At 47.2% G+C, this 27,149-nt stretch overlaps 1 protein-coding gene across 3 annotated transcripts in view; it reads right to left on the reverse strand.

Annotated features, from left to right (window-relative positions):
* Nucleotides 1–27,149, reverse strand: part of LOC144601244 (catenin alpha-3-like) — a 928,496-nt gene that overhangs the window by 279,397 nt on the left and 621,950 nt on the right. For all 3 annotated transcript variants that reach the window (XM_078413251.1, XM_078413253.1, XM_078413252.1), the window contains exon 9: nt 25,187–25,279. In XM_078413251.1, coding sequence (XP_078269377.1) covers nt 25,187–25,279 — 93 coding nt within the window. The remainder of the gene's footprint in view (nt 1–25,186; nt 25,280–27,149) is intronic.

The following is a 27,149-nucleotide window of genomic DNA, read 5'->3' on the forward strand; positions in this document are numbered from 1 at the left end:
TAGAGCGCATATTGACTGGTTGCATCACAGTCTGGTTTGGCAACTCAAATGGCCAGGAACGAAGATGACTAAAAGTGGTGGAGACTGCCCCGTCCATCACGGGCACAGACCTCCACACCATCGAAGGGATCTGTAGGAGGCGCTGCCTCAAAAAGGCAGCCAGCATCATCAGAGACCCACACCACATTAGTCACACTCTCATTCCACTCCTACCATCGGGAGGAAGGTATAGGAAACCGAAAACTGTGACCTCCAGGTTCAAGGGTTATCCATAAGTATTGCATGTACAGGCCTGTTATGCTGCTGCAAGTAAGCATTTCATTGTTCCATTGTCGGCACTAATGACAATGAAATACTCTTAACTCATGATTCTTGACTCTTACATTATGCCTTGAGACTTTACTTGGACTTCCAGTGATATTCTGTGGCCCTTTCTTCTATCACGTAATTTCATTTTTAAGTATCACCCTAGGTATTCTATACTCCTGAAGAATCTCAACTGTTTCATTACTCTGTGCCTGCATATGCTTCCTTTTTTACTCCATCAAACCCTCAAAACCCCCTGACATCAGGGCTCCCTGGATTTACCTTCCTCACCGTTCATTTTTACAGGAATGAGTTGGGCTTTTCAAAGGTCCTCAGCATGTCTGATGTAGATTTACCCACAAGCATTTCTCATCAGGAAGGCTGGCTCAGTCCTGGGGGCGGAGTTGGATTCATGGGAGGTGGTCTTGGAGGGGAGGATGCTCCTCGAAATCCGGAGCATCCTGGACAATACGGCTCACCCCCTCCATGACACACTGGTCAACCTGAGGAGACTAGTTCCACCAAGATGCAGTACAGAACGCCACAGGAGATCCTTCTTTCCTATGGCTATCAAACTCCTCCCCCTTCTGCCCCCCACCCCCCTTCCCCAATCTTTGCACATCCCCAATCCTTTCCACTCATCACTTTAATTTCATGTTTCATGTATTTTGTGTTTTATGACAGTTAGCAGATCAATTTCCGTCCTGGGATAAATAAAGTTCCATCGTATCGTATTTGCTTGATCCTAAGTTTAAATGTATTGGGATAATAAAAAGAGAAATTTGATCCACGATTCTCCAGTATGTGAGTCTCTCCAAGGTTATGATCCACTCACTGACATTGGTGTGTGATTTGCTTTGCAATGGGACATCCCACATGAATGTTGCTGTTGTGGGCTGTTCCCATGGTTCGATAAATCATCTCCAGCCAGCCCTGCTTTAACAGAAGGGTGGATGCTTCCCACTCCCTTCCTCTGGCCCACTGTCGAATACTTGCTGTCTTTATCAGTCCCTGTTCTCACCATGTCTGCCCTCTTGTTAATACTGGCATCTTAAATCTGAAAGAAATTGTCAACATAACCTCTAGGTTCTCGAGCAGCCATAAGGTCATAGGGGATAGGAGTAGAATTAGGCCATCGGCCCATCAACTCTACTCCGCCATTTAATCATGGCTGATCTATTTCTCCCTCCTAACCTCATTCTCCTGCCTTCTCCCCATAACCTCTGACACTTGTACTAATCAAGAATCTATCTATCTCTGCCTTAAAGGTATCCACTGACTTGGCCTCTGCAGCCTTCTGTGTCAAAGAATTCCACAGATTCACCACCCTCTGCCGAACAAAATTCCTCATTTCCTTCCTAAAAGAATTTAATTCAGCCCGTTTTCTCAGTCTCACATAACCAAGAAATCCAGTTTTTCTTTTAGAGATACAGCGCGGAAACAGGCCCTTTGGCCCACCGAGTCCGCACCGACCAGCGATCCCCGCATATTAACACTATGCTACACACACACTAGGGACAATGTGTACAGATACCAAGCCAAATTACCTACATACCCGTACGTTTTTGGAGTGATGGAGAAAACCAAAGATCTCGGAGAAAACCCACGCGGTCAGTTGTTCTCTCAGACTGTATAGCCTGGGCAATAACAAGTGTAGTGACATTTGGCAGTCAGTATCCTTAGTGGGCAGAGGAAGACCAACTAGACTTCCAAGTCCCAACCTCCATCTATAGACAATAGGTGCAGGAGTAGGCCATTCGGCCCTTCAAGCCAGCACCACCATTCAGTGTGATCATGGCTGATCATCTAATGTTGCTTGCTGGGTGTGTATCTAGAGACATGAGACAAAAGCAGTTCTCATGGATGGGAATATTCTCTATAACTGCCCACAAAGGAGGATTAGCTTTTGGCACTCCCTACAATGAGCCATGACCTGTTGAAGGAGGACCATCATTGCCAAGCCAGAAGCAACAATCAAACCTACAGTAGAGTACCACAGATTAAATCTAGCAAAGGGAACCTGACAAACAAAAATTGATCTAAAAAATTCTCCACCACAACACAGCATTAAACAGAGGAGAATTATGAGCCGTTGCTATATGTATATCTCCCTTTAACATAGCTTTAAAATTCACTGCATCAGCAAAACTGGTACTTGAGAAATGGCTGTTACTTTGTGTAGAGAAAGGCATTCATATATTAAATCAATATCTTGCGCATTGGCTGTAAATCTGCCTGATGAACACATTATCTGAAAATGCCTTTTGAAAGTCTAACCTCAACTGCAGACTTCCATTTGTTAAACTCTGGGCAACCTGTTCCACAGTTAAAGATGTAACCAGACTATGCAATTTGTGCCTGTGATGTTCGGTACTGGACTTGGAAAGATGGAAATCTGCTTACTCGTGTAGGACTGGACCCTTGCGCAAGTAGGATTGGTTAGTGCAACCTCCCATCCACAGCCAAATACCCCTTTTGCCCATTTGATCTCTCTGGCTTGGTCGGTAGCCATTACACAGTTAAAGCTTCATTGCACTTATCGGCTTCAGTTTAGAGCCGCCGACATTTGCCCTTTCAAACCAAAGCGACCCTTGGATTCACATGCATGTGCTCAGAGTCGTGGATTTGGAACCAGGAATCTCTTTGTATTTTCCACTGCTGTGCTGAGTTTAGTTGGAATGTCCCCTGCATTGCTCTGGGCCAGGTTCGACCTGTGGGGTTGTCAGGGCACAGATTTAGGAGACAAAGGGGATACAAAGTTACCTTGTCAAAATAACTTTGCAGCAGTTTAGTGATTTTTATTATTTCTAAATCCATGTTACTTTGCCTTGAATTTTTAAAGTTGATGATGTTTCAATGCTGTAGGAATTAGAAAAATATTGAAATGAAGGATAGAGTTGACCAGGCTCCACCTCCTCCCCCCCCCCCCCCCCCCCCCCCCACTGTCCAGAGTGTTGCTGGGTATCGGTGACTGTTGTCATTTATTTTCAGGGGATGGGACCCATGCCACACGGCCCATTTGGATTATGCTGCTGTTGCTCTGGCCAGTGGGTGGTGGGTTGTGGGGCCTGGTCCAGCCCATTCTGGCCAGTTTTCACTAATTTCTCAGCTAGAATTTCTCCATAGAGTCATGCAGCATGGAAACAGGCCCCTCGGCCCAACTTGCCCACGCCGACCAACGTGCCCCATCTACAGAAAGACAGACACAAAAAGCAGGAGTAACTCAGCGGGTCAGGCAGCATCTCTGGAGAAAAGGAATAGGTGAGGTTTTGGGTCGAGACCCTTCTGCAGGCTGAGAGTCAGTGAAGAGGGAAACGAGAGATATGAAAATGTACAAAGAAACAAATGAATGAAAGGTATGCAAAAGGACAAATCAAAACTAGTCCCACCTGTCTGCATTTGGCTTATATCCCTATAAACCATCCTAGCCATATACCTGTCCAAATGTTTCTTAAGCGTTGCGATAGTATCTACCCCAGCCACCTTCTCCAGCAGCTCGTTCCATACACCCACCACCCTCAGGATCCTATTGAATCTTTTACCCCCTCACCTTAAACTTATGCCCTCTGGCTCTCTCAGTCCAACCATGACTTACCCATCGGGCAAGGCCAGAGATGTCACCTCTTGCCTGAAATGGAAGTTTACTCCACTTTGCTGGAGATATACTATTCTTCCTAACATTCAGTAGATATGTTTAAAAATAACACAGAGAGGTGCAAGAAAGACTACTAGGATTACAAGTAGAAGGGAATCTCAACCTCTCCAATATTAAGACTAATCATCTTAGTGTGAAGGGTTTAGAGGGATAGAACTTTTTAAGTAATTCCAGAAGAGCTTTTTGACCTAACGTGTAGATAATCTCACTGTACTGGGCAAGTACTGGGCAAGTGGAGGGAGTAGAAAGCTGAATTCAATACCATAAACCAAGAACTGGCAAAAGTAGGCTGAGAGCAACAACTTGCTGGTAAGTCTGACAAGTGGGAATTACTAACAAATGAAATGATGAGAGTTCAAGCCTAAAGTGTTTCCGTAAAGGTGAAAGATAAGGTATGCAAAGTAAGTCGAAGGAACCCTGGATGCAAAGGGATGTTGAGACATAGTTTATTTCTCTAATGCATGATTGGTATTTTGATTGCTCATTCCCAGTGTCAATTATACCATATACCATATACAGTCATACCTCCATGAGTTGGAGGTTATTTCCATTTTGGGTGTCTTTTGTACCTATTAAGATACAATCTTGTTTTGCCACAATGATCCAGAAATCCACACTGCCAGAGAAAACTGTTCATCCAGAGCTGTTCATTCCAGCACCCCTTGACTGAAAATGGATGTTACCTGCAATGAAGTAAGATAGCCACCATTCCCTGATCATTGTGAGTCACTCGATAAACACACATTTAACTGAAGTCAGGAATGACAATAGACAATAGACAATAGGTGCAGGAGTAGGCCATTCAGCCCTTCGAGCCAGCACCGCCATTCAATGCGATCATGGCTGATCACTCTCAATCAGTACCCCGTTCCTGCCTTCTCCCCATACCCCCTCACTCCGCTATCCTTAAGAGCTCTATCCAGCTCTCTCTTGAAAGCATCCAACGAACTGGCCTCCACTGCCTTCTGAGGCAGAGAATTCCACACCTTCACCACTCTCTGACTGAAAAAGTTATTCCTCATCTCCGTTCTAAATGGCCTACCCCTTATTCTTAAACTGTGGCCCCTTGTTCTGGACTCCCCCAACATTGGGAACATGTTTCCTGTCTCTAATGTGTCCAATCCCCTAATTATCTTATATGTTTCAATAAGACCCCCCCTCATCCTTCTAAATTCCAGTGTATACAAGCCTAATTGCTCCAGCCTTTCAACATACGACAGTCCCGCCATTCCGGGAATCAACCTAGTGAACCTACGCTGCACGCCCTCAATAGCAGGAATATCCTTCCTCAAATTTGGAGACCAAAACTGCACACAGTACTCCAGGTGCGGTCTCACCAGGGCCCGGTACAACTGTAGAAGGACCTCTTTGCTCCTATAATGAGACTGAATTGCTTGAGTTATGAGGCTGCCATTGGCACTTTGGTACCTCCAATTGCCCCCTTCGCTCCGTATTATCTTTCCACACACAAATACCAAATCCCTCCACCACCTCAACCTTGGCTCAGACCTCAGGCTATCTGTGAACAACCAGGCCTAGCCCCAAATGCCCAAACATATGTGCTGGCTCCCAGGGGTATTCAATATCCAAATCCCCTCACCATAAGCCCTATTTGGATATCCAACTACCAGTCCTCGTTTCCATCCGGATTCCCTATGTGCAGCCTTGAACCAGGGACAACAACGGGGAGAGAGAGAAGGAAAACATGTCGTGGGACCTAGTGATGAGTGAAATAAGCACTTCATGGCCAAGTCACTATCACACTGCACTTCAAGTGCAGTGCATGCCTTTTATACGGCATTGTTGTTACTACTTACAAAGTTGTTGTTACTACTTACCTGGCGTCTGGCCTGATTCCTGTCGCGTCCAGACCCACTACAGCATGTCAATTTATGGAGCACAAATTCTGAGATGCTGATGCAGAATTAGTTTGTATCAAGTAGAAACTACTTTGTAATCCTCAACCATTCCATCTAATGTTGGTACATTTTTACAAAATCTGTCAGTAGATCTAATCTCAGCCATTTTATGTAAATGCTTTACATAGTCCACCTTCCAAAGTTACAGTGTCATTGAGTCATAGTCATCGAGTGATACAGTGTGGAAACAAGGCCCTTTGGCCCAACTTGCCCACACCGACCAACATGTTCCATCTACACTAGTCCCATCTGCGTGTGTTTGGCCCATATCCCTCTAAACCCGTCCTTTCCAGGTACCTGTCTAATTGTTTCTCAAATGATGCAATAGTCCTTGCCTCAACTACCTTCTCTGGCAGCTCGTTCCAAACATCCACCACCCTTTGTGTGAAAGGTTTAGCCCTCAGATTCCTATTAAATCTTTTCCTCTTCATCTTAAACCTATGACCTCTGGTTCTCGGTTCCCCTACTCCGTGCATCTACCTGATCTATTCCTCACATGATTATATACACCACTACAAGATATAAGTGCTGTTATTCAGGTGGAATATTTGGTTCTCATACCAGATGAATGGAAGTTTACTTTTCATAGCTCTCCAAAAGGCAGGTTATTATGGGGTAGTAAGCACTGACTACTTACATTTTGTTCCCACTTTCAATTTTCATCTCACGAAATAATTTTGAAAAATATCCAAATGTAGTTATATGCAAATGTATATATTGGAATGTGCTGCCCGTGAAGTGTTGGAACTCGATTTCCAGAGCAACATTTAAGAGGATCTAGACAGATGCATGAATAGGTAAGTAATGGAGTAATATAGGCCACATGTATATTGTGTTCAGTTCTGGGCACCATGTTACAGTAAAGATGGTGTTAAGCTGGAAAGGGCACTGACAAGATTTACAAGGATGTTGCCAGGCCTAGAGTGTCTGATCTATAGGGAGAGGTTGAGTAGGTTGGGACACTATTCCTTGGAGAGCAGGAGGATGATGGATGATCTTATTGAGGTGTATAAAATCATGATAGGAATAGATCGGGTAGATGCACAGTCTCTTGCCCAGAGTAGGGGAATCAAGGACCAGAGGACATAGGTTTAAAGTGAAGGGGAAATGATTTAATAGGAATCTGAGGGGTAACTTTTTCACACAAAGGGTGGTGGGTGTATGGAACAAGCTGCTAGAGGAGGTAGTTGAGGCAGGAACTACCTCAACATTTAAGAAACAGTTAGACAGATACACGGACAGGACACATTTGGAGGGATATGGACCAAACGCGGGCAGCTGAGACTAGTGTAGCAGGGAAATGTTGGCCGGTGTGGGCAAGTTGGGCCGAAGGCCTTTTTCCACACTGTATCACTCTATGACTCTATGACATGTGAACAGATGAGCACTTTAACTTGGCAGCGTGGTTGGCACAGACAACAAGGACCAAAGGGCCCGTTCTTATGCTGCACTGTTCGATGTTTAAATAGCTATTTCTGGGATCTTGCTCTATGAAAACTTTTTGGAATAAACAAACAGTGATCATACTTTGCAAGTTCCAATTGGCAGCACAGCCCTTTGAAACATGCGGGAGTCAGGGAAGGCTCCATTTATTTTGTTTTATTTTTCAGGCCTCCATCTGTGCGGAGATATATTCCTCGACGAGATGAAAAACCACAATGTCAGTTTAGAACTAAGTAGAGAATATATAGGTTTCGCTGAGTGACAGGACAGAAAACCCAGTACAAAAATCATTTGATCTAAAACTGTCATTCTGCAAGAAAGTGTCTCACTTATTCAAGATGAGGTTGAAAAATTATTCAATATTATTCAGGTCATCGTTGCAATTGAGTTAGCAATAATTTGCAAACGCACAGTCAGTTTGGAAGCTTTTCCGAGTTAGACGAACCCGAAGACATAAAGGATTTTTAAAATGAAATCGTGTAGTTTCAGGGCTTCATTATTGTTACAAATGCTCTAGAAAAAATAACCCAGGGCTGGATGAGCAATCACTGTTGATATTAGAGAAAAGTAATGTCACAAATTCTATCATTGCATCATTCCTTTTGACTGAAATATTAACTTTTCTACATCTAATAAATTGTCCCGAAGTGCATTCTAGCACAAAAGCATCTGCTTGCCATTTGATACCATTATCTTGCTCAATTTAATGTTTGTTTTCTTGGAATTTATTAAGATTATCCAAAGAATATATACATATATATATATTTGTGTGTGTGTGTGTGTGTGTGTGTGTGTGTGTGTGTGTGTGTGTGTGTGTGTGTGTACATTTGCCTTGAAATTGAATTTCCCCTCTTTTGGCAGACTAAGCTGTAGTTGTTTTTACATAGGATTATATTTCAAATTCCGCAGCTAATAAGCCATTTGGCTGCAGCTAATGCATGCTGACATTTAGGCTGGCTCCCTTTATCCACTTACCCATCCATCTACCCTATCTCTGCCCCTCGGTTTCTCAGGTACCTCCATCGGGTTTCCCCTCAGCCTACTCTTTATAAGAGCAGTTGAACCAGTCCCTCATAACTACACAAATCCATCCCTTTCAGCTGAAGGTCTCTTCTGACAGCTGTGTTATTGAATCTGACTCCGCAATTTCTCACGTGGCTCTTTTCTGATTTAAATTGTCCAAAAATTCTATACCTCACATCCATTTTGGTTCTTTTACCAAATAGCTGCATTCTAGTTATTGAAGTTTTTCAACTTTCCACCAGTTTCTCTGTATCTACTCTCTCCGTAACCCCACAATTATAAATATCTCAAACTGATCTCTGCCACGTTCTCGTTTCCAGCACGCAACACCAGCTTATCCAGTTAACTAATTCCTTCCTGGAATCACTTTGGTAAAAATCTTCTAAATTCTTTCCACTTTTTAAAAACTATTGGTTTATAATGACAGAAGAATAGAGATGTGATTAAACTGTTGTGACTCTTCTACAATCCCCCATTAATGGGAAAGCTATTAGAGTTATGCAGTCAGAGAAAGATACAACCTGGAAACAGGGGAATAGCCACAGTTTTAGAGTCTCCCAGGGTGGAGAGGACAAAAATGGGAAGGCATCGGTTTAAGATGAAAGGGGGGATGATTGAAAAAGAACCTGAGCAGCAACTTTTTCACACAAAACATAGTGCGTGTACGAGACAAAGTGTCCGTGGTGGATACAATTACGACTCTTGTACAGTTACATGGATAGGAAAGGTTTGGCGGGACATGGGCCAGGCATAGGCAATTTGGAGTAGCTGGGTTAGTCAACTTGGCTGGCTTGGATGAATTGGGCCAAAGGACTTGTTTCAATGCTTTAGGAATGCTATCTAGGCAAGCTATCTAGTTTAGCTCCCAATTTATGCTCCGGCGCTGGAATCGCTGTCAGACAGCAACTCTACCACTGCACCACTGTGCCGCACTTACATAAACAGTTCTCAATAGGTGGCCCTGTTTCCTGAATGGCCAGTGTTAATGCAACAGGAGGATGGCGAGGTGTTCCCATTCACTTCATAGTTATAAAAGCATTGCCGGGGCTTGGTGCGTCACTGGGAAGGCGAGCGGGAACAAGGGCGGAGGGTGGAGAGCCCCTCTCGGCCGTATCGCCGACATCATCCACAAGGTGCACCAGCCAGGGCGATACGGCTGTGGTTGCGGCTCACGTTGTAGCCCCTGCCCTGCAACGCTTTCTTAAGGCCGCCGTCACCGACAGGACGTGGGGCACCCTCCCCTCTCACCAGCTGCCCCTTCTACCGGTCCGCTGTTGCTTAGTCCGCTTCACCCTCCACGGCCGACGCCACCTCCTTCTCCCTCCCTCCCCCCCCCCCCCCCCGTCGCCAACATCTTCCATCTTGGACACCTTGGATTCCAGTTTCCACCGAGTTTTAAGGTGATTCTGACTAGCATAAAACCTGACTTACATAAAGGTGTATGTAACGGGGAGTGTCTGCACAAAGATACTTGAGGAGCAAGGTGAACCACTCCGTCAAAATCGCCTATACTGGCATAGTACACAAAGGAGCGACACGGCCGCCATTTTAGTAGGCAAAACCTGCTGCTCGCTATGCCTCTCGCAGTTCAAACAGTGTTTTGGGGGAACAGTATGTGTGACGATACCATAAAAATGCAGAATATATCTCATCTATCAATTCACAGATTTTTGTTATTTTTCTTTTAAAATGTTTCTGCAAGTTTCTGCCTACTAAAATGGCGCCATGACATACTACGGTTTTTAGGGACGAGTGGTCTATCTTGCTCTGCTCTATTATCTTTGTGTCTGTATCCCCTCAACCTCCCCGGCATTCCAAATAAATCAATCCAGGTTTTGCACGACATTTATTCCACTTCAACAGATTGGGTCAAAGAGAGGATTGAATTCAAGATAATGCCCGTGTGTTGGGCAATTTTCTAAATACGGACAAATGTGTGAAGTTAATCAGTCAGGAGGTATAAATTTAACAGGTTGAGGCAAAGTGCTGATCAAGGGCAGCAACGCAAAACCTCACTTTAGATTTAGCGCTTCATGTAATTATGCCGGAAGAAATACTCGGAGACAGACTTGTATTTGGCAATAAGTCCCAAGGGCGTGAGAATGATTGCTTCCAAAAAACTAAGCTGCCCCTGGAGAAAACAGATGAAGTTTGTCATGCGGCAGAAAGCGCAGAGGTTTAGCTGAAAGTAACAGGACAGAATGTGAGTGCAGTACATTGGCCAAGGAAATCTCCTGGGGCAACAGGAAAAATCCTTCAAGGCAAAGCTAAAGAAACCCCAAGGACTTGAGAGCATTGGATCCTCTGGGAAGACATTTGTATTCCACGGCCGGAAAACGTGCCATGCTTTTGGGAATAAGTGTGACAAATATAGAAATGGGTTTGCAAAGAAATGTAATGGTGAAAAAAAAATCATCTGCTTAAGAACCACAGCTAGGACAATTGATGGAGGAGCCAGACAGCACAATTCGGGTTGTTTGTGTTCAAAGTGTGGGTAATGATGAATGTGTCAGGTAACCATTGTGAGGTTTCACCGAAGATAGACACAAAATGCTGGAGCAACTCAGCGGGACAGGCAGCATCTCTGGATAGAAGGAATGGGAGACATTTCAGGTCGTCTGAAGAATGGTCTCGTCCTGAAACGTCTCCCATTCCTTCTATCCGGAGATGCTGCCTGCCCCGCTGAGTTACTCCAGCATTTTGTGCCAATGTTCAGTGTAAACCAGCATCTGCGGTTCCTTCCTACACATCTGAGGTTTCAGATAGGTGGTGGATGGTGTGCATGTTGGTTCTGTATGTTTCTCTGGCTCTGTAAGGCAGCAACTCCACCTCTGCTACGCCATGCCACCAGTGGTGGTAGAGAACTTCCTGAAGCCACCACACACGCAGATAACCTCTTGAGTAACTTTCAAATAACCATGTCCAATTCCAAGATATTCACCAAGACACTGCTGGAAGCTGCTTTAAACACCACGTTCACTTGCTGTCACCAGGTATTGATTTCTCTTTAATTATAAGCCTGGTCGAGATTTGTTACAAAAGAGAATTTGACTTTTAGCTGAATTAAAATAATGTAACTACATTAAACTGAGGTGACAAGTCTTCACATACAGAAACACTAAGAAACACTCTGGACTAGCATAAACAAGTAAACCTATTTAAATGATCTTGCCAACCACTATACACATTCACTAGGTCAGGCCAGAGAGTCTACAGTCTGCAACCTGATGTACTACGATGCAAGAACCGAAATCTGCTCATTCCCATTTGTAACAAAAGGTCTTCTGCCTGAAATGTTATCTCTGTTTCTCTTCTCACAGCTGCCCGACTTGCTGAGTGTTAACAGCATTTCTGGTTTTATTTCTGATTTCCGCATTTTCTTTTTTTGGGGGATTTTCATAGAAATCCTTCCCCCGCTGTGCAACTTGCAATCAGATGCAGCAGTTTTGTATCACACTGATTGTATAGACAATAGACAATAGGTGCAGGAGGAGGCCATTCGGCCCTTCGAGCCAGCACCGCCATTCAATGTGATCATGGCTGATCATTCTCAATCAGTACCCCGTTCCTGCCTTCTCCCCATACCCCCTGACTCCGCTATCCTTAAGAGCTCTATCTAGCTCTCTCTTGAATGCATTCAGAGAATTGGCCTCCACTGCCTTCTGAGGCAGAGAATTCCACAGATTCACAACTCTGACTGAAACGTTTTTCCTCATCTCAGTTCTAAATGGCCTACCCCTTATTCTTAAACTGTGGCCCCTTGTTCTGGACTCCCCCAACATTGGGAACATGTTTCCTGCCTCTAACGTGTCCAACCCCTTAATAATCTTATACGTTTCGATAAGATCTCCTCTCATCCTTCTAAATTCCAGTGTATACAAACCTAGTCGCTCCAGTCTTTCAACATAAGCCTAGACGCTCCAGTCTTTCAACATAATAACTTTAATAAATAAAGGCATGTAGCGAGTCTGATAGCGGATGGATGTTGCAGACGAAGTTTATTGCATGGTTCTTAAAACTCCGTGACAATCGCAACACTCAAACTGCAGACAACTACCTAACGTCTTACCTATACAGAGTTCAACGCTAGACTGACTAATCTCCCGCGCGAGCACACCTGGTGACATCGTTAGCCAATCCAAGGGTTCGAACTCTTCTAGCCAACCCCTATGTCCCTACATGACCCCCCCAGAACCCTCGATACCGTACCTCACGGGCGCCCGGACCGCCCGACCTGAACGCGTACGGAGAAGGGAGGCCGGTACCGCCAGCGACGAAGGAGGCGGGGAGGGCCCCGCCGATGGAGACGATGGGGGCGCCGCTGGATGGGGAGGGAGAGGGGACCCTGCAGGTGTAGGCGATGGGGGCGCCGCTAGAGGGGGCAGAGTGAACACAGCCGCGGGCAGCGGAGGCCCGAGCGGTGGGGGAAGAGACTCAGCTGGGGAACCAGGTGGGCCGGCCAGAGGTCGGCCCCGGCAAGGAGGTTGGGCCACCAGCACGGGACGGTCCTGGTCCAAGTGGGCCGGTTTGAGCCGGGAGACAGAGACGAGCTCCTGACGGGTGCCTACTTGTAAAGTGAAGGTGACCGTCCCCCTTTTCAGCACCTAGAATGGGCCATGGTAGACCGGCTGCAGAGGGGGGCGGTGGGAATCCCGCCGGAGGAAAACGAACTCGCAGTCCTGCAAGTCCGCCGGTATGTGCACTGCTGTACTCCCGTGACTGGAGGCCGGGACTGGGGCCAGGGAACCTACCCGCGCCCGGAGAGAAGCCAAAATTGACGGGACGGACGACGGCAAGAGGGAGGATAAGGGAAAAATGTCACCCGGCACCCGCAGGGGCGATCCGTAGACGAGTTCCGCCGAGGAGGTACTCAGATCAGACTTAGGGGCCGTGCGAATGCCGAGGAGGACCCAAGGCAGCTGGTCGGCCCAGTCAGGGCCGGTCAGGCGGGCACAGAGGGACGCCTTCAGCTGTCGGTGGAAGCGCTCTACCATCCCGTTAGCTTGGGGATGATAGGCGGTGGTCTGCTGCAAGCGGGACCCATACAGCTGCGCAAGCGCGGCCCAGAGGGACGAGGTGAACTGGGCGCCCCGGTCGGTAGTGATGATAGCCGGGATGCCGAAACGTGCAATCCAATGTAACGCCAGGGCCCGTGCACAGGAGGCCGCCGAGGTGTCCGACAACAGAAGAGCCTCCGGCCAACGAGTAAACCGGTCGACCACCGTTAGGAGATGAGTGTAGCCCCTAGAGTAGGGCAATGGACCAACCAAATCCACGTGAATGTGGTAAAAACGGACGGGCGGAACCACGAAATTCTGGTACGGGGGCTGGATGTGGCGGTGGACCTTGGAGGTCTGGCACGGGACGCAGGCATGGGCCCAGGCGGCTACCTGCTTCCGCAGGCCGTGCCAGACAAATCGGGTGGCCACCATGGCCGAGGTCGCCCGAATGGACGGGTGTGCCAGGCCATGAATGGCCTCAAAAACCTTACGCCGCAGGGCGGTCGGCACAACCGGGCGAGGGCGGGGAAGGGAAACGTCGCACCAAAGTGTGGTACCTGTGGGGCCGCACGCTACCCGGGCCAACCGCAACCCCGAGGAGGTGGAGGCGTACGCTGGGGCAATTCCTTCCAGGTGCTGAGCCTCCGCTAGCTCCTGGAAATCCACCTCGCCCCCCACCGCAGCAACAGAGGAATTGGCCGGCCGGGACAGGGCGTCAGCAACGGCGTTAAGCCTACCCCGGATGTGGCGAACATCTGTGGTGAACTCAGAAATGAGGGTGAGGTGCCGTTGCTGGCGGGCCGACCACGGATCAGAAACCTTAGAAAAAGCAAACGTGAGGGGTTTGTGATCCGTGTAGGCAACAAAAGAGCGGCCCTCCAAAAAATAGCGGAAATGGCGAACAGCTAAATAGAGGGCCAGGAGCTCCCTGTCGAAGGCGCTGTATTTCAGCTCAGGTCGAGTGAGCTGCCGGCTGAAAAATGCCAGAGGCTGCCAGTGACCGTTGACCTGCTGCTCTAAGACCCCACCCACCGCCACGTCTGAGGCGTCCACCGTCAGGGCCGTGGGGGCAGAGGGACGGGGGTGCACGAGCATGGTGGCGTTGGCGAGGGCCTGTTTAACCGCAGCGAAAGCCGCCTCTGCAGCTGTGGACCAGACCAACTCAGCGGGGTTACCCGCGAGGCATTGAAAAAGGGGGGGCATGATCCGAGTTGCCGCAGGCACGAACCGGTGATAAAAATTCACCATGCCCACGAATTCCTGCAAGCCCTTGATGGTGGTAGGGCGGGGAAAAGAGCGGACGGCGTCCACCTTAGCGGGCAAGGGAGTGGCACCGGCCGGTGTGACCCGGTGACCCAGGAAATCCACCGCGGACAGGCCGAATTGGCATTTGGACGGGTGGAGGATCAGGCCGTGGTCTTGCAGCCTCTGGAACACAGTGCGAAGGTGGACCAGGTGCTCTGGGACCGAACGACTGGCAACCAGAATGTCATCGAGATAAATAAACACAAAAGACAATCTGCGACCCACATGATCCATGAGACGCTGGAATGCCTGAGACCGAACGGTATACGCAACCACTCAAATAACCCGAACGGAGTAATCGTAGCCGTCTTGGGAATGTCCGGTGGGTGGATGGGGATCTGATGATATCCCCGCACCAAATCGATTTTCGAAAAAACCGTAGCCCCCTCGAGGCTGGCTGAGAAGTCCTGTATGTGAGGGATCGGATAGCGGTCAGGCCGGGTGGCAGCGTTTAGACGCCAGTAATCCCCACATGGTCTCCACCCCCCAGATGCTTTAGAGACCATATGCAAGGGGGAGGCCCACGGACTATTTGAAGGTCGAACAATCCCCAGCCGTTCCAAATTGAGGAACTCCTCCCGAGCCATGGCCAGCTTGTCGGGAGATAGGCGCCGCGCCCGGGCGAATACAGGCAGCCCCTCGGTAGGGATGAAGTGGACGACACCGTGCTTATCGGAAGGTGCATCGAACCGCTGTACGAGGAGCTGCGGGAAGTCGGCGAGGACCGCAGCGAACTGACCGGGAGCCGTGGTGATGGCCTGGATCGACGGGCAGGGTGGGGTGGCAGGTGGAGGAGTAGCAGGCTCCATACTGCTAGCCGAGGGTTGTAGGCCCTTCCAGCGGACGTCTGCGACCAACGAAAAAGCCCAGAGGAAATCCGCGCCCAGAATGGCCTGGCCCACGTCGGCAACGATGAAATCCCAATGGTAGGTCCCGGATCCGAAGGACAGGGACATGGCCCTCTTGCCGTAGGTGCGGATGGGACTGCCGTTGACCGCAATGAGGGACGGACCCTTCCTACCTGCTCGAACTTCGTAGGGAGGCACGATGCTAACGACCGCTCCCGTATCGACCAAAAAAACGGTGCCGGTACCTCGATCTGTGGCGTAGAGGCGGCGGTTGCGGCCAATCGAGACTGCCTCTATATTCGATCGGCCGAGGCATTTCCCGGAAAGGAACACGGGGCCCTGCAATTTTGGGCTTCACTGCCGCACCGCTTGTGGAAAAAACACTAGCCGCGCCTGTGCGGCTCTGTTGCTTGGGCCCGCTGCAAAATGGCGGGTGCTGCAGCCCCGTCTTGGCGGGCTGACTGCAAAATGGCGGCCGATGCGCCGCCATCTTGGCCGCGCGGCCGGCTGCTGCTAGGCCTCGAAACCCGATTTACCGAGTCATCTCGTGTGGAGCCCTCCGTAACGAGCGCGTCGGCCTTTTCTGCGAACGCTACCGGGTCTTCGAAAGAGACGTCCGCCAACACTAACCTGACGTCCCGGGGCAATTTCTCCCGGAATGCTGCTTTGAACATCATGCACGGCTGGTGGTCGCCGATCAAGGTTAGCATCTCCGTCATCAAGACAGACGGTAGCCGATCCCCCAGCTCCGGTAAATGTAGGAGCGTCAGAGCCCGCTGGTTCTGGCTAAAGCCAAAAGTCCTCAGCAGGAGCCTCTTGAGCCCCTCGTACTTCTCGGTTTGGGGAGGGTTGGTCAGGTACCGTCCCACCCGCGCGGCCACCTCGGGCTGTAGGCAGCTTACCAGCAGGTGGAACTTCTCCAGGTCTTCTTCCACCTTCTTGAGGTGGAACTGGTACGCTGCCTGCACGAACCACAGGTGCGGCTGATGGGCCCAGAACGGGGGTAGGTGAACGCCGCTCGCGTTCTGCTGCCCACTGTTCGCTCCTACCTGCGACGTGCTCTTGTGATCTTCGGATCACGTCGAGGTCACCAATGTAGCGAGTCTGATAGCGGATGGATGTTGCAGACGAAGTTTATTGCATGGTTCTAAAAACTCCGTGACAATCGCAACACTCAAACTGCAGACAACTACCCAACGTCTTACCTATACAGAGTTCAACGCTAGACTGACTAATCTCCCGCGTGAGCACACCGGGTGACATAGCTAGCCAATCCGAGGGTTTGAACTCTTCTAGCCAATCCCTATGTCCCTACAGGCAGAAACTATTGTAAATAGTTGGCAGGTCAGGGAACATTTGTGGAGAGAATGTATTGTTAATGTCGCTGACCTTTCATCAATGCTTCCAACATTTTCAGATATAGTTTCAGATTTCCAGCATCAGCAGTTTGTTATTTATCAATTTTGATAAAGCCTGTTCTGGGCAAGTCCAGCAGTCAACCTACTGTTGCATGACAAACACATACCGCCACCACCGTTGCTATAAAGGGTTCACTATTTTATGCTGTATTTATATAAATGAGTCATGTGGTCAGCGTACACAGGTGACATGATCCTGTGCGTCTATTCAGGATGCGACCAGCTTTGCGAGCTGTTTGCCATTAAGAGCACAATTTGGATGTAGACCTTGCCAGGAATCTCCATGGATAGCTGAGGAAAGATGACAACTGGTGATGAGGGCAGCAGCAGCAGGAAGAGTTAAAAAATAGGAAAAACAAATAGCATGTTGCCTTTAAAAGCTCTTCCCACAGAAACTCTATAGACACTTTGTGCCATATAAACAGAACATGCCCCGAATATCTGGGTCTGAAGTCTGAAGGACTTGACCAGAAACGTCACCGATTCCTTTTCTCCAGAGATGCTGTCTGACTTGCTGAGTTACTCCAGGGTTTTGTGTCTATCTTTGGTGTAAACCAGCATCTGCAGTTCCTTTCTACACATTGCTATAAACCATTCAGCTTCCATATAATGGCCTTCGAAACCTCTGCAGTAAAGAAAACCACCAACTTTCTGATTCTGGGTGAAGTAATTTAGTTTAGTTTATAGGTTAGAGATACAGCGTGGAAACAGGCCCATCGGCCCACCGAGTCCGCACTGACTAGCGATCCCTGCACATTAACACCAGCCAACACACACTAGGGACCATTTGCACTTATACCAAGTATACAATCCCAAGCCAAATAACCTGTACGTCTTTGGAGTGTGGGAGGAAACCGAAGATCTTGGAGAAAACCCACGCGGCCATGGGGAGAATGTACAAACTCCGTACAGACAGCACCGGTAGTCAGGATCGAACCCGTGTCTCTAGAGCTGCAAGCGCTGTAAGGCAGCAACTACAGCTGCGCCACCGTGCCGCCCATTCTTGGAACATTCGGTTTAGAACAGCTAATTAAAGATTATCAGTCAAGATCAGATGATGGATTAGCACTTTAGATCAATTGATGACCTATGGCCAGTTTTGTCTTGGCATTTATTCAAATGCAAGAATTTCCTGTGGCACCTCAGTAGCCTTCCTTTGGAGAAGTGTGTAATATACTGAAAGCATTTTCAAGCCATGAATGTTTCTTCCATTTTCATTATCATCTTCTTACAAACTGCAGCGATGGAAATCAATGGTGTTCTGGGAATTCCTCCAGATTCATCGGACTCCGAAAGCCAAGTGAACTAATTCTGCAGAGAACACTTGAAAGGAATGAGGTTTGCATCTCTCACACTTCCCCACATTATGTTCCACCTGGCTTGCCCTTGTCCATTCATCTAGCTGGTCAATATTCACTTAAAGACTCTCTGCAAACACCTCACACCCCACATTGCCACTGAGATCTCTATCATCAGCAAACTTGGATATATTAATCTTGATCCCTGTCCTATCTCAATCATTGATACATGTTACCCTCTATAATGGACTCCAATTTTGTCCTTCACCTCTTCCATTCAGACTTAAGACAACAAGGACTAGGCAGCAGATGACATCACTGGAGGGAAGCCCTTGTGGATGCACAGCTTTGTAAAGCTGAAGGAAACCATCCGTGAACAGATATCCAACCCACTCCACAAGAGGAGGTTTACGCTTGGTACATTTGCTATCAATGTTTCATGCTACTCCCCACTTGGTTTGATCAAGGGTTGGCATCATAGATACTGCCACATCAGCATAAAAGTATTTATGGGGCACGTGCAGGCGTTTTTTACACAGAGAGTGGGGGGTCCCTGGAATGCGCTTCCATGCGTGACAGAGAAGCAGATGGTGGTATTTAAGAGGCTTTTACACAGGCACATGGATATGCGGGGAATGAAGGGATATGGATCACATGCAGACAGGGGAGATTAGTTTCACTTGGCTTCATGTTCGACACGGGCATTGTGGGTCAAACAGACTGTTCCTGTGTTGTGCTGTTCCTCATTCTGATTTATACAACTCACTTCTCCTTTGTCTTTAGACCCTGTTTCTACCCCCATGGATTGTAAGGAAAGAGAAACGTAGAAAGTAGGTGCAGGAATAGGCCATTCGGCCCTTCGAGCCAGCACCGCCATTCAATATGATCAAGGCTAATCATCCAAAATCAGTGCCCCATTCCTGCTTTCTCCCCATATCCCTTGATTCCGTTTCCCCTAAGAGCTAAATCCAACTCTCTCTTGAATACATCACAGAAGAGATTGAATGGGAGGAGCCGGATGGAGTGGATGCAGAGGTAATGAGGCTGAAGATCAGAGTGCATCAATGTTCCTCATACCATCCAGAGACTGGTTTTGTGCAGTTTAAGGGGGCACGTGTTTACGGGGAGATTCTCCAGGGAGATGCACCAGTCACAAATGGGCTGCGATCAGGCAGCTGGCATAAATGAATGAAGTTCGACACAAAAAACTGGAGTAACAGGACAGCATCTCTGGACAGAAGGAATGGGTGACGTTTCGGGTCGAGACCCTTCTTCAGACTGAGTCAGGCAACAGGGAGAAACATAGTGAATGACTGAATACTTTATTGTCACATTCGACAAGTCACATTGAAATTCTTTGCTTGCAGGGGGGATGGGGATGGTAGATGGTATATATTGTTGGAGAGTGAAGGGGACAATTTAGCCCTAGAGCTGTGCCCCAAACAGGTGAGGATGAAAGACAAGTATGGCAATTCAGGCCTGTCCGAACTGAACAATCGCAGAGGAATCTCTCTTCAAGTTCTTATAGGAGCTTGTGCGAAGGCAGACCATGACCTTTACTCAGGATCTCACATGCGTTTCTTAACCCCAGCTTGAGCGGTAGAGTTGCTGTCTTACAGCGCCAGTGACCTGGGTTCGATTCTGACCACGGGTGCTGTCGATTCGGAGTTTGTACGTTCTCCACGTGACCTGCGTGGGTTTTCTCCGAGATCTTTGGTTTCCACCCACATTCCAAAGATGTACAGGTTTGTTGGTAAATTAGAAACATAGAAACATAGAAAATAGGTGCAGGAGTAGGCCATTCGGCCCTTCGAGCCTGCACCGCCATTCAATATGATCATGGCTGATCATCCAGCTCAGTAGCCTGTACCTGCCTTCTCTCCATACCCCCTGATCCCTTTAGCAAAAAGGGCCACATCTAACTCCTTCTTAAATATAGCCAATGAACTGGCCTCAACTACCTTCTGTGGCAGAGAATTCCACAGACTCACCACTCTCTGTGTGAAGAAATGTTTTCTCATCTCGGTCCTAAAAGACTTCCCCCTTATCCTTAAGCTGTGACCCCTGGTTCTGGACTCCCCCAACATCGGGAACAATCTTCCCGCATCTAGCCTCTCCAACCCCTTAAGAATTTTATATGTTTCTATAAGATCCCCCCTCAGTCTTCTAAATTCCAGCGAGTACAAGCCCAGTCTATCCAGTCTTTCCTCAAATTAGTAGAGTGGATAAGGGAGAATTAGCTTTGGTAAAATTGTAAATTGTCCCTAGTGTGTGTGAAGGATAATGTTAGTGTGCAGGGATCGCTGGTCGATGCGGACCTGGTGAGCCAAAGGGCCTGTTTCCGCATTGTATCTCTAAACTAAACTAAGCAGGATTTCTACCAGCCATGACAATGCCTTCTCAGTGCAGCACCCCGATTTTAATTGCTCCATCACTGGCAGTCATGCCTTCAGCTGGAACTTCCTCCCTAAATTTCTCTAGCTATTTAGCTCTCTTTCTACCTGTAGGTGATTTTTTTAAATCCATCTCTTATAAAGCCTTTGGACATCCACACTGTGCCTCAGAGCTATAGAGTCATAGAGTTAAACAGCGTGGAAACTTGCCCTTCGGCTCAACTTGCCCACGCTGGCCAACATGTCCCAGGTACATTTTGTTTAAAGAACCTACTGTAAAGTGCCTTTGAATATTCTACTAAAATAGAGCAGCCTTATAAATAAGAGTTTCCGTCAGCACATGGTCACATATGTTGGTACGATCACTATTGAAGGCACGGAGGCGCAGTGGTAGAGTTGCTGCCTTGCAGCGCTTGAAGCGCCGGAGACCACGGTTCGATCCCGACTACGGGTGCTGTCTGTACGGAGTTTGTACGTTCTCCAAGATCTTCGGTTTCCTCCCACATTCCAAAGACATATAGATAGGTTTGTAGGTTAATTGGCTTGGTGTATGTGTGAATTGTCCCGAGTGTGTGTAGGATACTGTTAATGTGCGGGAACTGCTGCTTGGTGTGATTTCTGTGGGCTGTAGGGCCTATTTCCACGCTGTATCACTAAACAAACCTAAACTAGACTAGAATACAAATATCATATACAAGAAAAAATATCAATAAAGCTTAATGGACAAAGGAATTGGCACAGTGGATTCAATACCAACGTAAAGACACAAGGGATTAAGCTAGTGGGATTTGAGTTTCAATAATAGGATCATTCAGTATCAGTCAAAAGACACATAAAGGTTTCCAGTCAGATTTCAGCCGCACTACTGCATAGTTTCATCCCCTCACATGGTGGTCTGAGAAGATGTTCAGAGGAAAGCTACAAAGATTCCCATCTTAAGGGGCCTCAGTCACTCAGACAGGTTTAAGGATCTTTGTTTATTTACTTTATACCAGCAGAATTCAGGAGATAACCTGCTATAGATCGGCAAAATAATCAAAGAATTGAATAGCATCTATGACCATGATATTATTACAGTTTAAGGATTTACTGTAAGAGCTACCAGGTAACAGGAGGTTAAAATATGCGTGTTTGAGAACATAGTGGATGTTCGGGCTTGTTTTTGCAGAAAGCAATTTGCATCTGGAACAGTGGGTAGAGAGTGGGACAGGCAGCATCTCTGGATAGAAGGAATGGGTGACATTTCGGGAGAAGGGTCTCGATGTGAAACGTCACGCATTCCTTTTCTCCAGAGATGCTGCCAGTCCCGCTGAGTTACTTCAGTACTTTACATTGTGCCCATCCTAGTTGGTAGAGAGCTACTGTCTGACTGATTTATGGTGAGGGGGGCAAGATTTAATATGAACCTGAGGGGCAATTTTTCACTCCAAGAATGGTGGGTACATGGAACGAGCTGCCAGAAGAGGTAGTTGAGGCAGGTTCTAGAACAGCATTTAAAAGACACTTGGACAGGTGCACAGAGAGGAGAGATTCAGAGGGATGTGGGCTAAAGGTGGGCAAATGGGACTAGCTAAGATGGGGCATCACGTGGACGATGACTCTACCTGGAGCACATCAATACTGTTCTCAATGAGTCGACTTCTGCCTTTAAGAGGAAGCTGGACTGGTTCCTCACTGGGACAGAGAGCACATCAGCTATAAAGTAACAGATAACGTAAGTCGTGAGTAAGTAAGTGGTAAGTAAGTGATAATACTCGACCCACATGTCTGACCCACATGACTGGTGAGTGTCAGAGAGGGAATTGCAGTATGTTTCTTCTTATTGGGTCTGGGTTATTTTTGTTTCATCGCCTCTCATGGAGATGACATTGAAAGATATGGGGATCTGGGGGGGATCTGCGTCACTGGGAAGGGTGAAGTTGTTTATCAGAATGCTCTGCCCATGATATTGAGGATCGATCTCAATAGACTGCTCAGTATTAAATCAATCTCTGCCAGTAACTACATCAAAGGATATTTAGAAATGAGCGTCATAGCAACATTCATAGACTTTAACCATAAATGTTTCAACTAGTTTAACGCAAACTAATTGCTTAAACAGTCTTCATTTCATTTGACTCCTGTCACTGAATTTCATCAAGTCATGAACATGTCTATAATTACAAAGTCAAAATGTGAACAACTTAAAACTGAAAGTATAGGCTTCACACCAGGCTAAAGGGGGCCATGAACTATCATTGGCAAGTTGAATTAGGGAAAATCTTACGGCTTATTATATGTACGTTAAAAATAAGAGGGTGATCAGGGAGAAAGCAGGATTGCTCAAAGTTAAAGAAATAAATCTATGTTTGGAATCGGAGGATGGAGGGGAGGTACTAAATGAGTACTTTGCATCTATCTTCACTGAGGAGAAGGACTGGGAGGACAGCGAGATCAGTGTGGAAAGTACAAATATACTAGGACAGCTTGAGATTGAGAAGGAGGTGGTGCTGGGACTCTTGAATAACATTGAGATGGATACGTCTCCAGATCCTGATGGGATCGACCCCAGGTTATTGAGCGAGGCAAGAGCAATCATAAGGTCAAAAGTGATAGGAGCAGAATGCCATTCGGCCCATCAAGTCCACTCAACCATTCCATCATGGCTGATCTATCTCTCCCTCCCAACCCCATTCTCCTGCCTTCTCTCCATAACCTCTGGCACTGGTCAGAGTGAGGAGACTGAGAGGGCCTTGATGAGGATCTTTGTTTCTTCTCTGGCCACAGGTGAGGTCCCAGAGAACTGGAGAGTGGCCAATGAAACAAATCAATTATTGACCAAAGACCCCACTATTGTTTGTAGGGGAAAACTCCAAATAATTGACTGCACATGAAAATAGAGTCAAAGATTATAGAGCCATACAGCATGGAAATAAGGCCCTTCAGCCCACCTTGCCCATGCCGATCAAGAAGCCCTATCTATGCTAGTGTCTGTGTTTGGCCCATATCCCTGTAAAAATGTCCTTTAAATGTTATTATAGCACCTGCCTCAACTGCATCCTCTGGCAGCTCCACCCTCTGTGTGAAAACGTTGCCACTCAGGTTCCTATTAAATCCTTTCTCTCTCACCTGTAGTGAATAATTTACATGTAACTCACTGCAGGGAATTCAGAGTGCATGCACCTCACGGAACTGCTGAGCAGAGAAAGGGAGTTCTGTTCTATCCCCTGCGACAATTACTGACCTCAGCTATGTCTAGGGGTATGGCGTGCACAACCAGATAGATTTCACTGATGGTCACCGATTGTTGTCTTCGGCTAGATTTGTGTGGCCAATGCTGGGATCCAGATCAATGTCACCTATGACTTTTGTCTGATGGCCGATCAGCACCCATTGTCTTTGCTCCCACCTCAGTGAAGGTTTGATTGATTGACACTGTGACATGCAACAGTGAAACTCTTTGTTTTGCGTACCACACACAAAGTATGCAAAGAGTACAGGGCGCTGACAAAGTTACAAAGTCTTCAATGTAGTACTTGTGGTCCCTTTCCTTTCTTGGCGCCCCCCACCCCCCCAAAGCCGGGCCCCTCTTTGTTCTCTCGGCACCTCCCCCCAACGCCAGGTCCCTCTTCATTCGCGGCAACGAGTCCTCGACCAACTTCCAGCATCTACCGTGTGGCCTGTCCGACCTCCGGAACCCACCCTAGGTTCAACATTCAACATTCAATCAGGGTTTGAGATCTAACCTGACGCTCCAGAATTGATGGGAGTATTTCAAACGCACCGTTTTCTCTCCACATATAATTTAGATGAATGTAAAAGAGCACCCAGAACCAACTAAAGGGCAGACATTTCTCCACCAGTATAGGTGACTAATGTCCTCTCAGACATCATCACTAACAACAACAAAAATGATCAGACTATTGTTTGTGGGAGGTGCATGAATAATCTATACATGCAATGGGCGGCTCGGTGGCGCAGTGGTAGAGTTGCTGCCTTGCAGTGCTGGAGATCTGGGTTTGATCCCAACTACGGGTGCTGTGCGTACGGAGTTTGTACGTTCTCCCCGTGACCGCATGGGTTTTCTCCGAGGTCTTCGGTTTCCTCCCACACTCCAAAGACGTACAGGTTTGTCAATTAATTGGCTTGGATTTGTATACTAGGTATTAGTGTAAATTGCCCCTAGTGTGTGTAGCCTTGTGTTAATGTGGCGGGATCGATGGTCAGTGTGGTCTCGGTGGGCCGAAGGGCCTGTATCTGCGCTGCATCTCTAAACTAAACTAAACTACACAGTTTAGAAGCAGTTCACAGCGGGAAGTTCTAAGCTTAAAAATGTGCCTCATTCTGGCGAGGTCTTTTGCCTAGCAAGCTCCTCAGGCTGCAACATGAAGAATGGGCAATAGCTTTGAAAATGACCCTAATGAAGAACTATAACCCAACTGGAGTTAGCCCCTTCCACAGAGGAGAGGAAGAAATTGGGAAAGACTTATTGTATGGTGACTTAATCTTAGTTGCTTCTTTTGCACATTTCTCAGCATCCTCGTGGATCCTCGTGAAATAATGTTCAGCCACCACACATTTTAGACATGTATTCCATACCTGAGGACACATGGCCTCGATGTGGTGCCCTGCCAGTTGAATAATATTGATTCCATCTTTGTTGGTTGACATTGAACAAGCAAGATTGGCCACCTGCAAAACAAAAGGAGGGAAAATCAGCCAACCAATCTAACAAAGTTGCTGGTAAAGATAGACACAAAATGGTGGAGTAATTCAGCGGGACAGGCAGCATCTCTAGAGAGAAGGAATGGGTGACGTTACGGGTCGAGACCCTTCTTCAGACTGAGAGTCAAGGGAGGGGGAGATACAGAGATAAGGAAGTGTAAGGTGTGAGAACGAGACACCAAAGTGGGTGGAGATCAATGTAAATATAGAATAGATCATTGTTCGCTAGGAGAAGGTAAACGTAGAAACATAGAAAATAGGTGCAGGAGTAGGCCATTTGGCCCTTCGAGCCTGCACCGCCATTCAATATGATCATGGCTGATCATCCAGTTCAGTAACCTGTACCTGCCTTCTCTCCATACCCCCTGATCCCTTTAGCCACAAGGGCCACATCTAACTCCCTCTTAAATATAGCCAATGAACTGGCCTCAACTACCTTCTGTGGCAGAGAATTCCACAGACTCACCACTCTCTGTGTGAAGAAATGTTTTCTCATCTCGGTCCTAAAAGACTTCCCCCTTATCCTTAAGCTGTGACCCCTGGTTCTGGACTTCCCCAACATCGGGAACAATCTTCCCGCATCTAGCCTCTCCAACCCCTTGAGAATTTTATATGTTTCTATAAGATCCCCCCTCAGTCTTCTAAATTCCAGCGAGTATAAGCCTAGTCTATCCAGTCTTTCTTCATATGAAAGTCCCGCCATCCCAGGGATCAATCTGGTAACAACAAAGCAAACAGAGATAACATTTAATCAGGGACAGTCAGACTGGTCGGAGAACTGGGAAGGGGGAGGAATGGAGAGTGAGGGAAATCAAGGGTCACTTGAAGTTTGAGATGTCAATATTCATACCACTTTGTTGTTACCTTCTCCCAGCTAACAAGAAGGGTGTCGACCCGAAACGTCACCCATTCCTTATCTCCAGAGATGTTGCCTGTCCACTGAGTTACTCCAGTATTTTGTGTCTACCTTCGGTTTAAACCAGCATCTGCAGTTCCTTCCTACAAAGTAGCTGCTAAAATAAACATTTAACATACCACACATTTTAAGGGTACAACTAATTAGAAATCTATTCAATAGTAATTATGTGTTAATTAATCTCTCCTGGGCTTGCTAAATCATAGTACAATTTTCATATGACAGAGTATTTAGATTCAGAATCCTCCAAAGAAGCCTCAGGATAACTGGGCCATTTTTAGTCTAATCTGACTAAACTAATAAAGTAAGATGCAAGCATTGTCCTTGCATCCTTTGGTAACCTTGAAGAGAGAGTTGTTTAGATGCTTAGCTGAAGAGACACGGTTACCATGTCTAACCTTCCTGATGGCAATATTTGCCACATGTCACCATTGTAGGTTAAACTTTCCTGACAGATGAATCTTCTCCCAATCCAATCAAAACACGGATCTCTTCACTTTAGTTTAGTTTAGTTTAGAGATACAGCGAAGAGATAGGCCATTTAGCCCACCGAGTTCACCATTAACACTTTGAGTAGAGTGGTAGAGTTGCTGTAAGCCCTGTAAGGCAGCAACTCTACCGCTGCACCACTGTGCCACCCTTAACTGACACCAACACAGGGAGCAACCAACCCCTTGAATGCTGGGAGATAAGAAACAAAATTGTTTCTTTACTCTGAAAGTAAAGCCACTTTGAAATTCTATATGGATCAGGACTTCTAGATTGAGTCGGTGCAACCACAAGCTTAGTGTTCAGAAACATGAGCCTTCCTTTAGACTTTGGATTTTAGAGATACTTCGCGGAAACAGGCCCTTCAGCCACCGAGTCTGCGCCGACCAGCGATCAGCCCTGAAACTGGCACTATCCTACTACTAGGGACAA

Source organism: Rhinoraja longicauda, chromosome 16 (genome assembly GCF_053455715.1).
Source record: "Rhinoraja longicauda isolate Sanriku21f chromosome 16, sRhiLon1.1, whole genome shotgun sequence".
NCBI lineage: Eukaryota > Metazoa > Chordata > Chondrichthyes > Rajiformes > Arhynchobatidae > Rhinoraja > Rhinoraja longicauda.